We start from the raw sequence: 12242 nt of genomic DNA, 5'->3' as shown, positions 1-12242 counted from the left end.
TGTACCGTCAGAGCCGATACCCCGGCCACCCTTCGTTTGTTTTGTTTCGTGGACATCGAACTGCTTTACAACAGAATTTTATAGAATATAAAAAAAATACGTGCGGTGTTGAAATTACACTTGAGGTCACATGGGACACGACGGAGGGTCGATGACCTCTGCCTGCCATCTAAGGAGTCATGTCAAATATTGTTCATTTCTTTGATTTCCTCTTTTAGTTGTTAAAATATTCAGCAAATTCTTACATTGGTTAAAATATGAACACATGCGCTGGTTGACTTTACTGTCGTAAAATTTGAAATTTATCCGAACTTACAATTTTAATTAAACCTTATGAGAACATCTGTTATCCGTTTCTTATTTCCTCTTGTCATCAATCAACAGCCCCATTTCATTAAATCTAGAGCCCTAAAATGTAATCTTCAAGAAACAGGTTTATAACCGGGCATATTTTCATTTCCCTTTGAGTATCCATGCCAAACTGTCTGCTGCACAGGAACTATATTCATGTTCTGTGTAATAAGCAAGTTTCAACACGTTTTATTCCATTGTAATTTGACCTCGCCTCCTAAGGTTTCCCAGGGAAAAAAAAGAAATGTTCACTTTGTAGTCAAGTGTTTAAATGAGACACGATATGAGCTCTTACCTGACATGGTCCCCATATGGAGCAACTTAAATAAGATATTATCTCAAAACACAATCCACATTTATGAAAAGCATTAGCAAAATACTTTTATCATGCAGCAACATTTAAGCAGACTAACAATTTGTAGGGCATGTTTGTGCAAAGCAATATTTATTCAGAATCATTAGATCATGTCATGTCCAGCTTTCATTTGTCACGGTTTAATTTGATTGATCATAAAGTCATTTTTCATTTGAGTGTAAATCAAAAAAGCATGCCCCCAAAACATTATACTACATGCGTGTAGTTTCTTCTGTAACATGTAATATACAGTCACCCCTTGTGTGCCCTGAATACTCGCTTAAATAATTATTATCAGTTTTCTGTTTGGACCAAGTGGCACCAGTTCGACTTACAATAGACCAGATTTGACGTGTAAATTATACTTTTAACAAGATTTTAATAGTGTTAACAATGAAAACATCCATCACTGCGGTTCCCCTGTTACAAAAGATGCCAAGTATAGTAAATTACATCATCTGATTCGTAACAATTTTTTTCCAAAAGGTTTTCTGTTACCGTCCAAACAGAATCGAACACATATGAATTTGAGTCCTTCTGTCAAACATCCATATCAGATGAATATAAAGAGGAAAAACTTTAAAGATATCGCCTGTCATGTCCAACGACTAATGAATAATGTATTTTAGTGAATACAGTATCCCTGCCAAATGTTTTCTTTCAAATATTTTGTAATGTCTCACTATAACCTAGACCAAAATACATAAAAGTATCAAGCAGGTTTTATTGTTAAAGAGGGTTTTAAGTCAGATATATTTTTTGATGGAAAAAAGTAGCAACTGGAAACTAAGTGCTCACCAAATGAGTCTTTATAAAGATGGCGGTGAGGAAAGATTTCTGGAGAGCAGGGGAACATTTATCACATTCTTGGCTTGCCATATCCATTTATTACATTAAAACTTAATCTTTTAATACTAATGAAATTATGACAGAAAGACCGGAGCAAAAAAAAAGAAAAATTGCAAAACAATTTAAATATATATAAAAAAAATCTAAACATGTTTTTTTTAGCTTTCACATTATCTCTAACTTTAGCAATCCAAAAAGTTTGCAGCCATGAGCAGCTCCAGTGCAATCTCCGGAGCGATGGGGAATTCAGGTATTTCCGTGGAGCTGTTGGTGTAACGGACCTTGTAAGTGAAATACATGCAGACCTTGGACAGAACATGAGATGGTATCTCCCTGAAGTTCACTTCATTGGTTTCATTCTCAGCAAATTGTCCTGCAAATAGAAGGTTACAGTCGGTGTCAGCAGTCGAAATAACAAACTTAACGCTTACAGTTTTGAATTATTAAAAATAATTGTTTAGCAAGAAGCTACCCAGTAACATAAAGAGCAATAAGTAGGTGATTTGTGTTTATTAGGCGGTAACAAAGCCAGACAATGTAGGGAAAAATAGTGCCACCAACTAGACAGGCAGAGTTTACTGACTGAATAAACAATACCACCTTATTTATGATATAAAACTGTAGCCAACTAAATCTCCTGCCCACCTAAATGTAAGCAAGGAAAGCATCAGCACTATAAAAATGTTCTATATGACCTTACACACACAGACAGACAGACAGACAGACAGACAGACAGACAGACACACACACACACACACACACACACTAATAGGAGGAATGTAATGCAAGTAGTATACAGTTAATAGGATGAGACTATGGGCTTCTCATATGATATATTGTCTGGAAACTGTGAAGCAAAACGAGCATATTTTTTTTAATCAAAGTAAATCTCTGTTCACACATAATGTGTTTATAAGCGAGAAGATGCAGTAGTTGACGTATTACCAGAGGACCAGCCACAATTGTAATCTGAGACACCGTAGAATGTCTTTTAACGCTCAGAAAAATAATACTGTATTCAGGCTAAAACAGCAGTAAACACACTCGCTGTTGATATTTAAGCATACCTTTTTTTTTGTTTCTCAGTACCCTTGAGACTAATTAGCTGCAGTAACTTTCAGTGTTGGAGCTTCAGTTTAAGGTAAAGTCGTATTATTCAAATCTAAGTTGCCTTTCCTGTCTATCATGGAGCTCTTTGAAGAGTGAAACCTTGTGTGACGACCCACATTTAACAAATCTCAATACAAACAGAAGCTCCTAAATCACAATTTACATCAAGCTGGCAAAACATACAGTACATGTAAAGAAAGCAAGTCTTTTAAAATGCCTTCAAATTCAGGCATAATCTGCAAAAAAAAAAAAAAAAGGGAAGTAATTAATTTTATAGGCACATTCAGCCTACTATTGTTACTGATGGGAGTCTTGTGGAGCAAGTTGTCTGTATGTAGTTCAAGGTAACTATTCAAACAGTGTTAAGAATGAAAACAATTCAGGGGTCGAGAGAGACAATACCATGAACTAAGTCCACACGTATTTCTGACCACTGCCAAAAAGTACCACATTGTTTTTGGATGTACCAAAGTGCTTCTAAATGTAATGGAAACGAGAAGATTAAAAAAATAAAAATAAAAATACACAACATAAATTCTTTATGGATTACCATTAGAATCTAAGTTATTCAGGTTAAAACATGCTGGGTGTTCTAATTTTAAAATGAGAAAACTAAAATAGCTTTCTCTATGAGTAATTAGCCTGAATCCTCACCTGGCCCGCTTAACATGGCTTTGATCGTCCCAGATGTCAAGGCGTGTTCTCTTTTCACAATAAACTCATGGCCATCTGAGGAGATCAACTTCACATACATGGCATCTGGCCCTTCACAGCCTCCGTAGGTTCTCTCCTCGCCATCTGCGATGCAACAGACACTGACACGCTCAAAACAGGTGTTAAGCTGCAATAAGTAAATGAGGTTTGTGAAGTCTTTGGAGAACAGTTACCGAACAGACACGTTAAATCAGGATCAGATTAATGTTGAGACTTTTGCGTGCCAGCATCTGATGTCTCCTCTGATGTGGGGACGTTTTATACATCAACAAATAAATAGTATTACGGATTTCTAGTAAGGTAGAAGATAATATATAATGGTGGGCCAGTTTAATCACTCACCCATCCTGTTCTGGATTTCTGTTCAACCTGAAAGGGAACATTAAAAAGACATCACTCATGTTATCGGTTAAGACATTGGCTGCAACTCTGTTCCGTAAAAAAACACACACATATCACACTTGGAGTAACAAGTTATCTGGGCCTTAAATTAGTTTGAGGTTTTTTGTTTTTTTTACAATCACCACATAACGTTGAGCTCGATCAAGACTGTCACGTAACAAAAGATAGCTGTCTTTAAATTAAAAAAAAAAAAAATCCGAATAACTACAACTATCACTTTGAAGCGCAAATCAAGTCTGAAGAACAAAGCGCACGTGACCAATTTATTTTATTATTATAAATCTTTTCGACTCGAGTTCCTGACCGTCATCGTTAGCTTGCGCTGGCTAGCAAGCTAACGCCTAACTAAACAATCGATTTTTTTTTTTTTTGGATCGGTTATTCACTGTTAAAACCTGACACCAGATAATCAAATGCCAGACACAGTGACATACGATCATCAGCAAACGAAACCTAAAACTGTTTTTTACCGCTGTGTAGGTGAGTGTCTTGCGGAGATTGTCTTTCAGCTAACGTTAGCCCCCCAGGATGTTGGTACCCGGAACAAGTTTGTACAAACACTTGTCCGCAATATATTTGTTCCGTATAAGTTCACTTGCAGAGATAAACGTTCCCGTTTTTTGTTTTTTTTATTCCCGTTTATTTTATTTGAAAACTCTTAATTTTTTTTAGACAGCGCAACTGTTCATAGTACAAACACGTAAACATTTTGATACAATAAAATCTGGTGTAATCACAAAGTGTGCAAGTAAAAAAAAGAAAATTTGCAAAGCAGATGCTACATTTAAATGCAAAATATTACCCCACCTCTACCTTATTCCAGCCAGCGTCTCTAAATGATACAAATAAGTAAGAGAGGGGAAAATAAGGATATCATTTTTTTTATATTCAAACAAATTTACACTGGTTTACAGACCATTGTCCTGTTAATCCTTTAGGGGGCGCCTGTGTTTAAGGTTAACCCATAGACTGGGTTAACCTCCCTGTCTGCCTATGGCTGTGATGAGCGAGAGCAGGTGCTGATTGGACATGACAGAGACATTTTGTAGGGCCATAAATCTGGATTCAAAAAAGAATGAGAGAAAGAAGGCACGCAATCTGCACCTTTATACACGCACCAAAGTCCAGTCTGTGAAAATCAGTCAGCTCAGTATATATTGTTTATTGACTTGATTTCAGAAAGTAGTGTATTTCAGAGTGTGTAGTGTTATAACATTCAGGGCAAACTAAAAGCCCCACATTTTTTTAAAACTAGATAATTAGGTTTGTTGTTTATATTAACAACAACCCATTTCATCTCCCAAAGTCTTATCTCACAGGAAAAGGGGTGTCCACTCATACAACATTGTAGATCAGAGACAGTTGAAAAGTGTGACGAACTGACTGTTGTCATGGTCAGGTTCACAAGGTCGCTTTGCCCTGATCCTGCCTGGAGTTCTTTCATGCAGGAAAAGTCATGACTGCTGAAATCTGAGGCTTCCCCCAAATGGACGCAGAGTTATCTGAGCTGTAACACTAAGCGCAGAATATTGAGCGATCCTGTAAATTGTGCCATTTGACTCAGAGGGGCTCTCTGAAGGAGTGCATTGGTCCTAATTGAAGATGGTGAGGAGTTTTAATATTTCATCTGCCTACTCTGTTGTTCATTTATATTTAGGGATCTACAACTGACTGACAGGTGGAACACAGGAGACTGTTTTCTCAGACTTCTCTGACCAGTTTTGTTTCATTGGCCATACTCATTGTCAACTGACATCTGCCAACGCAGATGTCAGTGGAGACAAAGGTGACATCTGACCTGGTATTTGTCTTACATTAATATCAGGTTTAGCTATGCTGTTAGTTTGTGTTCCAGAAAGTTCTATAGCCTATGTGACTGCCTGTGCTTCTTGTTGACTCTGTCTCTCACATACACACTCACACACAAACACATATAGTACATACACAACCAAAAACAATCACTGACCTTCCAGTTCCCCATTACACCATTAGTGCTTATGATCAGAGCAGGCGGGTGGCGGCAGCCGCTTTGATGTCTCTCTGATACAACCCACCCGGCTGCAGCTGCTCTCAGCTCTATTTTAGGGAGGCTGCTGTGGGCCCTTAGAACAGGGCTTCCTTAACACACACACGCACACACGCACACACACACACACACACACACACACACACACACACACACACACACACACACACACACACACACACACACACACACACACAATACATGCTCTTGTCATGCCAAGTGACTGTGCTTAGTCAGAACACAGTTTCTTGTACCCGCCTATGCCATTCTGGAAATGGTGGGATGCAGTTAACTTGCTAAAAAAAGGCACTTGTCCATCGTTATGCTTATTAGTCTCGTTAAATATTTGAGTGACATCTTTGACATTCAAACGTGTCACATTTAATATATGGTGGATGTTCTTACAGGGTAGCACGTGTTGATGTAAGGATGTTAACATGCCTCATGAGCAGTTCAAACATGTCTCCCCTTTCTGCTCACAATTAAGAACTATTTATGTAAAGCTGGGTATGGTAGGCTATCCTGAACAGGGTCACAGGGGGCTGGAGCCTATCCCAGTTCACTTAGGGTGAAGATCGCCAGTCCCTCACAGGGCCACATAGAGACAGACGCAAACAAAGACCATTCACACCTCAGGGCAATTTCTAGAACCACCAATTAACCTGAGGTGCATGTTTTTGGATGGTGGGAGGAAGCTGGAGTACCTGGAGAGAACCCACGCAGGCACAGGGAGAACATGCAAACTCCGCACAGAAAGACCCAGGCCTGGATTCAAACCCTGAACCTTTTTGCTGTGAGGTGACCATGCTAACCACCGCCCCCCATACCTCATTCCCCACCTCTTAGTACCATAGTTTCAATTTCACTCAGTTGGTCAGATGTCAATACTTAGGACCATTTATGTATAGTACAATGGCTTTGGAAAAGAAGCCCTGAATGAAAACCAGGTCAGAATTTTAGTCATGATAGGGAAAGATGGGGGAGGAATGTCTTTGGGCATTTCTTCTCTGAAAAGAGGGGAAGGCCTGTCACATTGAATTTGAGGGTACTATTCCTTTTGCCTGAAGCCAGTCACAGTGTCCTGCAATTCTCATGCTGGTCTTTCATCTTGTGATCCATTGCTGTGGAGAAGCATCAGCAGCCCATGACATGTCACAAGCAGTACTGTATCATAAAATGAAGGCACAGTAATCCTGTTTAATATGATTGAAAAAGCATAATTATTTAAAAAAAAAAAAAAAAATCTAAATACAAGAAACAGTATAGTTATGGAGATAATGTATTCGATATGATTTTAATCTCATGCATGCTGGAGTGGATCAGCTCTTATTCAGGTCTAAAGGTGAGGGTTTTTTTACATTGGCATTACAAATGTGCTCATACTATGGTGACTTACAAAAATGTGTGTTCATCCTGATTGCTTTTCTGTCCCTCATGTCCCCATTACAGTGTCTCTTTATGTGTTTCTTAGATGAATAAATGGACAGGTAGCAGAACTGTACATCAAACAAATGTGCCACAGAGAAATAGGGGCTGAATTTTAAGAATTTTATGGAAATGATTATGAAAATTTCAACTTAACAGTGATAGTAGTGGAATAACACAATGTATTGTGTTATTCCACTGCGAGTCAGTGCAGCAATATTTATAATGTTCCAGTTATTAACAGTGCACCCTCCAATGCAGCAATGATTCAAAACAACCAACTTTTGCTGATGGTAAGACAAAGCAATTTGCTCATGATGGGCCTAAAAAAAGAACATATTGCACGGGAAAAATACTAATAATAATAATTTGAAATACTTCAAATCATCTGAATAGTCCATGCTGTTCTCAAAAACATAATGTTTGTTTACTGCGTCTACTCCACTTACAATGAAAGCTTTAACAGACAGATAAGTAGATGTGACAACCATTTACTGTCAATAGCTTGAGGCTAATACATTATGCTGAGGCCTTGGTGGTTTGAACTGTAATGACTCACCCCACAGACCCATGTGATAAAACCTTCACCAGATCTCATATGTCACTAAATAAACACCACTTGGTATGTCTTTGAAATGTGTTGATGTTTTGGTGTTCAAAAATGTCATGAGCGCACACAAATTAGGCAATAAAGGAAAGAACTGCGAGTTGAAATAATAAGAGACAGATAATAGTTTACTTTGGATGACAGAGTGACACATTTGTAGTTTTATAGCGGAGGTTCTGTTTGTGTAAATATAACAGATGAAGTGATGCTAAGCTAGGCTAACTATGCAAGGCATGGAAAGGGGATCTGCTTAATACTGATGTCTTAGCAACACTTTTGAAAAACTCTGGCCACTGATATCCCCTCACTGCTTACAGGCCTGAATCCAATTTTAGAAGCACAACCAAGTTGCATTTTATTCAGAAGGTGGAGGCTTGGTCTCAGAGAGGGAAGTTAAATATATACATGAGAAACTCTTGCTTTCATCTTAGTGAGCATGAACCAGTCTTAAGAGACGTGTCCGAGTCAATCTTCACAGAAGTTAAAAATATTGTGCGTGAAACTGAATTAATTTATTTTTAATCAAAAACAGTCAGCAGCTTATTTACATGATTTGCCACTTTATTACGATTTCTATTAAACTGACCACAATAAACATTTATAAGTAGTACATAAGCAATAAATGGTTTATAATAGTGTTGTATTATAATTCAATTATTGTTATTATTTATTAGCAGTACTTATAGAAGCACCATTTGGAATGTTGGTGATTGTAAAGGTGGCCACAGATGTCATGGGAATTATATTAAATCAGGTATTGATTAATACAAGATTTTATGAATGAATACATTAATTCATAAATTAAGAAACCAAATTACTGATATTAGTACATAAAGAGAACAAAAAATACACAAATTAAATACTATTACAAAAAATAAATGTTAGTTTCTTTATTAATGGATCAATTAATTCATTAAAAAGTATTTCATAAATTTTATCAATATTTTTCTTGTCTACACCTGTGGTCCTCCTTGATGTTGCTCTAAATCAGACTTTTCTCTCCTGGAAAAATGGCATTTGAAGATGGCTGTGGAAGATGGAGAAACAGTGTGAAGTAGATGGGAATTTCATCAGATGGCAAGGGGGAAGTTTTTTTTACTAGATTAAGGTCGAATGAATACTAAATTAAATATATATCAAATACATGCAGGATCTGCTTTGCTGAATACAAAGCATACAAATACAAATTCACCACAGTCTTCCTGTGGTGAATTTGTATGCAGTCTTTCCCCTGTTAGATTCGCTATAGCTGAATATAAACAAGATTACTGTGGAATCTCCACACTGGTCAAAAATGATAGCTGTCACTGGAATTTGTTAAATGGCCTCTAAGAAGGTGGGACACACTTATAAGGTTTTGGTTTATATTTGTCCAAGACGGCTTGCGCAACCAAACCTTGTCTAGCTTTCTGTGCCATATTAGAATAGTAACAGAGATATTCTATACGATCACTGACAAGTTCAGCTTCACATAGGGGTTTTAAAGCCAGGATTACACACTCTCCACAGTATTCCTCTACGTGACAAACAGTCTGATCTGTGATTTAGAAAGTCTGTGATTCGCTGATGGTATTTTTTTAGAAAACCAATATTTCCACCATGAAACTTTGTAAGATGAGAAAATGTACTGCGGGTTTTGCAGATCCTCCTGGAGTCAGGGCAGAGGGCACAACAAGTGCATGACATGGCTTTGCTGATTCCAGGCAGGTGCCGCTGCTGGTGTAACTCTACACTAATCCGAGGCTGATCAGCAGTGGAAAGAGTACGAACTGACCTGAGACAAACTGGGGCACCTGCCTGCACTTGCACCGCTAATGTGAGACCCCAACTAAGATACTTTGATATCATGCCTGGTCTTTTCCCCCTGGATCTCATTATGAGAAGGTCAACACGAGGCCACCGTTGTTTGGAGATTCATCCATTAACTCAAATCAGTGTGTAGATTTTGTGCCTTTAAATGTTCAGTGACTGAGAGTTTTTTGAAAATTGTGCTTGTCTATACGGTACCATGTAATATTAATTATATTGTTTTATTACGTATTGTTAATGTTGACTCTGCAATCCTGATTTGTAAAATGGCAAAAAAAAAAAAAAATCATATGAAACTATACACACAGCAAATTTCTGGAGTGAAATATCCTGGAGTTAAACAAAGAGTTTCATTTTGGGAGTTTATTTTCTAAGTTAGACCACATCTTGTGTTCAGTGTTGCTCTTTGGTGGGGTAATATATATATATATATATATTTTTTTTTTTTTTTTTGGGGGGGGGGGGGTATTTCAATGAAGACATAATGATAAATAAAATGGGGCTATCATTCAAAACCATAAGTGTACAAGAGAGGAACGTAACATATAAACCAATCACTGGCACTTATACATTAGTTGGTTTGGATCTTGTCACAACACATTTGTGACAAATTTGTTGTTATCTTGTTGTCAGTCTTACCTAAAACCTTTATAGTGTGATGAGATTTTAATTCCATGGATGTCATACAATACACACTTTTAAGTGTTGACTGTTAACACTGTGAAAGAGTGCACATTCAAACAACTCAAGGTGAAAGCAAAATTGACTCTTCATGGGAGTTGAGTTTTAACTCCCAAAGAGTTCAGGTTCTGAAAAGTGTGAAAAAACAACTCCAAGAGTTACTTTCACTCTGCTTGAGAGTGTATTCGATGGTCTCACCTGCACAAGCAAAAGGAGTTGATTTGAACTAAGAGAGAGTTTATTCCAAAGATGTGAATTTGCTGTGCATGTTGGTGAAAGAGTATTAAAATACCAGAAGAAAGCTTAATGTTGTTTAATAAGGCATAACATCTTTATTGTTATACACATAGCTTCATCTCCAAAGACTTTGCACAAATCAGTGGGGTAACATGAACCTTGAGATATCAAAAGTCTCCCACAGTTCCTTGTTATTTCCTAAAATACTCAAACAAGTACATCTGCCTTTCACATCCCCAAATGGTACATACAGTACAACCAATTAGAAATAAAGTATTTTTTTTCCACTGTCAAACATGATCATATGCGCATCACATTACCAATTACAAACAAGTTATATTCATTGTCAAAATACAGGTGTGCAAATTGTTAGAAAAATACCAACTCATACCAGATTCTGGATTGTGCTCTGTAAAAATCCTTACAAATAGTATATAATAATCTATATATAAATGTCTCCAACATGCAATGTTGCATTTCAAAAAATATCCCACAAACAGGCTGTTCAATTAAACCCTCCAAAACTCCAGTCTACACCATGTTTTGAATAAATTTCAGTAGTTAGTTTTCCAGTAGTTATGCGGACAGTTTGGAAACATCAAACTGGGTGAAGAGTTCTCCAAGTGTAACGTGCTGCTCTTTTTATAATAGACAATAATAGTCAAGTTGACCTTAAAAACAGAATTGCAGCAAAGAAAATCTAGACATATCAAAGCCCTTTTCATGATGACCAATGTTCACAAACACATCAGTTGTACAATGAATAAATAATCAATCTTGGTAGTGGTGACAGTAAATGTTCACCATATAAATAACCACTTTGAAAATCAAAGAAACTCATGCCATACCTGCAACAAAGACTACAAGCAGCTACGATGAGGCAAGTTAAAAGCATGGTTCAGGTGGTGACAACAGTCAGAGTATCAGAGTATCCCCCACACAACAAAGTTAAGACAAGGATGGCGTCTCACTCCCCACCCTCCCCCCCACCCTCCCACTCCTCATCTTTTCTGAGGTAAACAGTAGTACTGTTAAAGACTTTTAAAGGCATCTCTCTTTCTCCCTGGAGCCACATTCCCCATGGCCTCAACCTGAATAAACTTCCACTGTCCACAAGACTGTCTGGATCCAGACTCATAAGCATGTAAGCACTGCTGGGCCTACACAAGCAGCTGTGTGAACTGCGTTTTTGCATCTTAGTGGTATAGTGAAACAATGAAAGCAAAAAACAGAGTGAAGAAATTCAAGCAAAATGGTCTAGGCATGTACAATGAAATAATTTTTCTTCTGATTTCATAAATAACATAAGACATTTGTTACTTCACTCTCACGGAGCTACCTGGCTTTTAAAGTATGAACCACTTTTCCTGATCACAATGCCTGCTGTCAATGAACGCCTTCTCTCCAAACCTATTAAAATTATGAGCATCTGGAAAAAACAGGATAATAGGATTTTAATAATGGTACAACCCCCCCTTTTTGGCAAAATATATTATAAGATTTTGAAATAAAAATCAACATATTGCACTTGTAACATGGATGTGTAATGTCAAATTACAGCTAGACTGTTAGAAATGAGTAAAATTCAAATAAAAAGGGAAAAAAAAAATTATTTACTCATTCTGAGAAGAGATTTCTACAAGCATATGACTGCAGGTAACCAACATTCAGAGAAC

At 37.3% G+C, this 12242-nt stretch overlaps 1 protein-coding gene across 1 annotated transcript; it reads right to left on the bottom strand.

The window, feature by feature from the left end:
- Positions 1 to 779: 779 nt before the first annotated feature.
- Positions 780 to 4336, bottom strand: eloca (elongin C paralog a). The gene is made up of 4 exons (XM_069151631.1): positions 4252 to 4336; positions 3722 to 3748; positions 3320 to 3463; positions 780 to 1928 (listed from the first exon to the last, which is right to left on the bottom strand). The coding sequence occupies exons 2-4, from the start codon at positions 3723 to 3725 to the stop codon at positions 1738 to 1740; spliced, it is 339 nt and encodes a 112-aa protein (XP_069007732.1). The 5' UTR covers positions 3726 to 3748; positions 4252 to 4336; the 3' UTR covers positions 780 to 1737.
- Between the last annotated feature and the right edge of the window lie 7906 nt (positions 4337 to 12242).

This window comes from Embiotoca jacksoni, unplaced genomic scaffold (genome assembly GCF_022577435.1).
Source record: "Embiotoca jacksoni isolate LCO1_2020_lvr unplaced genomic scaffold, fEmbJac1.0.p SCAF_17, whole genome shotgun sequence".
NCBI classification, from domain to species: Eukaryota; Metazoa; Chordata; class Actinopteri; family Embiotocidae; genus Embiotoca; species Embiotoca jacksoni.
This window is presented reverse-complemented; position numbering and strand designations above follow the sequence as displayed.